Genomic DNA, 3,991 nt, shown 5'->3' with positions numbered 1-3,991 from the left:
CTGCCAATAACAATTCTAAACACTTATATTATATAGGCTGTGTTTTTCTTTTAGAAAACTCTGCAATGTGATCAATAGATAAAATTAACAAAGCTTAATATAATTTAAGTCAAATGAAAATAACTAAATGACGTACAAAATAAAGAGTGCCTATGAAATTCCTACCATACCCTTTTGGCTTATTCTTGTTGGCCACCTTGGTTAGTAAAAAAAATATAAATTCCAAACACTTAATTGTAGCTTCTATTAAGACCAGAAGAAAAAACAAACGTAAAAGCATGTGATCTATTAAGAAGTAAAATAGATATTTCCAAAAATGTCCACTTGCTTTTTCTCGATTGAGAAGGATTTAAGTAATGGTTTTCAGTCAATGACTCAGATGGACTGTGATACACTAATACTAATGTGTATTCTATAAACCAGACAGCATTTTATGATTTGAAATTAAGATGAACAGTTCATTTAACAATCTTCATTGGCATTGACCTTTGCCTTTCATTTGACATTGAAAAGTATGTTGAATTTCCCTCAAAGCACACAATACTTACCTGTTACTTCTATTCTGGATACTTCTGTCCACAGCCTAGAAGCTAACGTTACTGTTTTTTAAAATTGTATAAACTGAGATTGGTTTATGGGTTACATATGGAGTGGCCTAGTTGCCACAACTATCAAACTGTAATTGAAGTTATGTGGACCTGAGCAGTCATCTCCACTAATATGTTCAATTATAACAACACAGACTACTGGAGCACTGACTTGACACAGCTCTGCAAATACAGGGGAAGCACACTACTGCCTTTGCCAAAAAGATCAGACCTCTTGGCAGAGGAGAGCATGCATAGCTACATTCGCTTATGCTTTTGATTAAGCAATCCTCCATTTATTGGAATGGGATTGACGAAAATGTGAGCATCTGACTGGAAATGTGAGCAGGCCTGTGGAAATGTCACCATCTGGTGTCCATACACACAAAAATCAAAGAGATACATTTTATTTAATATAATCAATTTATTTAAAGTGTAATTTCTTTCTCCAATACACTTGAAGGTGGGAAACACAATTGCAAAGCATGATTGACATTTAATTTCCAAAGGGTATAAATATCATGGCAATATTTAGCTCACGAGATGTCAAATCTCATCGCAGGAACACACTCGTTAAAGTTGACAAATCATTTCTCAACTTTTACTTTTAACACCAAATTGTCTTAAGCAAAATCGAAATGATCTCTTGACAGGTTTGTGTCTCCATTTAGTACAGATCCACAACCCAGGAAATACATTCACACTTTTGAGTGTCAAAACACAAATCGCATCAGTTTCCATAATTTCGCAGGAAAAGCGTATAATTCTTTCACAAACGCCTTTTATCCTCTGGATCTTCTACACTGCATAGCATTGGTTGGCAATCAGCAGGCAACAGCCGACTCAAAGAGATCATCCAACATGCTCTCTCTCGTCTCAAAATAAAGAAATTGTCCTGAGCGTTGGCTGTAGTGTTCTGTTTTGCTTTACAATCATCTTCTTACCCCATTTTTCTAAATCACCCAACATATCTGTGACAATGCTATCAACATTAAAACTAATACGTCGGGAGATATAGACTTGATTGCCATCTGATATTTTGTAGTTTAAACTGATACACTCTAAAACTGTATTGGCATCTGTTGAGAAGACATTGTGTCACAAATATTACTCAGCAACAAATTCATTTACTCCCTGCACCAGCTGCAGCACCTTTTCAGACTGGTAAAAGAGTCAGCCTCCATCTTATCTGTTGTCCTCGATGACGATGGTTCTCCTTGGGTAGGTGTCTACTTCCACGAAGATGTAGCGAAACTCTAACTTCCCAGTTTCAGGGTTCTGTCAAAAGAGGACAAAAGCACGTTCAACTTTTTTTCACAACTTAAACAGCCTCTATGCAGATTAGCCAAATCTTAAAGATGAAAATTGAGTTAAGATAAATCAACCAGATTATTGACACATGAAAGAAAGACAAAATAGTACATGAATAGTATGTCTAACCTCTTTGGATTCCGTGTGCACCGTTCCCTGACGGCCTGGTTCGTCCCCTTCAATGTAGAACTTCAGCCTCATGTGCTTTAGTCCATCCTTCATATACTCTACATGACTGAAGAAAATATGCTAGTTATCACACTTACAAAAGTCAGTCTGTTTTAATGAGGTCATTTTGTATTCCTAGTGTCTGAAGAAAGACCATCTTGGTAAAAAGTGAATTCTCACCTGACTTGCTGTCTTCTACCACGACGGGACGTCTCACCAAAGCACTTGATTGGCTCCCCAAACACTCCAATCACCTTTGGTTTAACAAGATGATAGAAAAGAGCAATCAGCTTTACACCATATTGCTTTAACCTACCCTGTGTTTTCAGATCAGTGCAGATGCAGGAAAGGAGACAAGACTAATGACATGTTGACGGTTAATGTCTAACTCAGTGCTCTTGTATCCCAAGACACATTCCTGTGAAAGGCCAATACATAAATGAATTGAACTGAAATGCAGACCAAGACTAGATGGTTTTGTTGATGTTATGTTTCTGCGCTTGTTCTAATCTCACCTCTGGGTGCAACCTGGCTTTGTTGAAGGCTTTGCTGTAGACCTTGCTGGGGCTGGAGGAGGAAAACAGCTCCTGGAACACCACATACAACAACCCACCTGAGAACCAAACACACAGGTGTCAACAGGTGGGAGCAATACTGCCTTTCCATCACATTACATCAACTAATGTTTCAATATCATATTGTAGACGTTGTGGAATCACCAGTTACTCCAAGTCCGATGAGCACAACTATGAGATAGGTGAAGTCTTTGCCAGCTTCTTTGACTGTTGAGAGGACAAGAACTGTGACTTAGTATACCCTTCTAGTTCTAAACTCTGATAACTGGAACAAAGAATGGGCCAATGTCAACACTTCCAATAGTTTGGGCTCTTCCATTCTTATTTTGCAACAAGTGTGATCGTCGCCAAAAACAAATCCACCGATTCTGTCCAGTTACTGGCTGATTGTTTGACAATTACATTCCTGTGTTTGACAGACTTACCTTTATGTGCAGTAGAAGGTCCTCGCCTAGGTACTGACACCTGTCCACCAACCTTTTCTTCTTTACTTCTCAACCTTGTGTCGAGAGAAATGCTTCGATTCCGTGTACAAAATATACCGCTCACAATAGCTGAGCGATCTGCGGTCCTGTAGAAAATATATCTGGATGGTGCTGTAGTCGGTTTCTGAAGGTGCACAATGTTTTGCATGCGTTTCCATATTCGATCAACGCATTGCGTTGATAGTGATTGATGTTGCTGCAAATTACGCTGCACAACTTTCAGTATGAAAGAATACACCATGTTGTCCTCTATTCACGTTGACTTGCTAGCCACCTCAGCTGTCAAAACGCACTCGGTGTCTGGCCTCTACTTCGCAAACTTTCCCAGTATTAATTAACTGTTACTAAAGTCAAACCATTATACGATAAATATGACCTCATAGGAACCTAACTCGATCTACATTTCAATAAATACTTGCAGGTCTGTCAGCGTTAAATTTGGAAGCTTACCGTTGAACCTTGGGCGCACGTATGTGTCGTCCTCGCAGTACCCGCGCAAAGAACTGTGGGAGAGTGAGTTTTCTTGGTAGAATGGTCGTCACTAGATACCACAGCCACAAAGTCAAAATTATGGCTAAATCCCGTCTATTTCTGCAATTTATCTTCTTATAATATTATTTTAAACCTAACCTTAACCACACTGCTAAACTGTGTCTAATACTAACCTTTAAGTAAGACCAAAAAGCACATTTATTGTGTGCATGACTTTTTACGATTTTGACTAGTTACCACAAGCACAAGGAATCCTGGCTGATATAATGTCCCTGACAAGTCCCAGTGAATTATATCAAAGAGAATGCTGTGCTGGATGAAATAGACATCACAGCAATATCACAGAGAGTTTTTGAAACATGTATATATTAAA

At 38.5% G+C, this 3,991-nt stretch overlaps 1 protein-coding gene across 1 annotated transcript; it reads right to left on the bottom strand.

Annotated features, from left to right (window-relative positions):
- Window positions 1-991: 991 nt before the first annotated feature.
- On the bottom strand, window positions 992-3,625 carry LOC129859012 (mitochondrial import inner membrane translocase subunit Tim21-like). Its single transcript, XM_055928307.1, has 6 exons — window positions 3,067-3,625; window positions 2,786-2,848; window positions 2,582-2,679; window positions 2,247-2,320; window positions 2,028-2,133; window positions 992-1,865 (listed from the first exon to the last, which is right to left on the bottom strand). Exons 1-6 carry the CDS (start codon window positions 3,365-3,367, stop codon window positions 1,773-1,775), a joined length of 735 nt encoding a protein of 244 aa, XP_055784282.1. The 5' UTR covers window positions 3,368-3,625; the 3' UTR covers window positions 992-1,772.
- Between the last annotated feature and the right edge of the window lie 366 nt (window positions 3,626-3,991).

This window comes from Salvelinus fontinalis, chromosome 7 (assembly GCF_029448725.1).
Source record: "Salvelinus fontinalis isolate EN_2023a chromosome 7, ASM2944872v1, whole genome shotgun sequence".
Classification (NCBI taxonomy): Eukaryota; Metazoa; Chordata; class Actinopteri; order Salmoniformes; family Salmonidae; genus Salvelinus; species Salvelinus fontinalis.
This window is presented reverse-complemented; position numbering and strand designations above follow the sequence as displayed.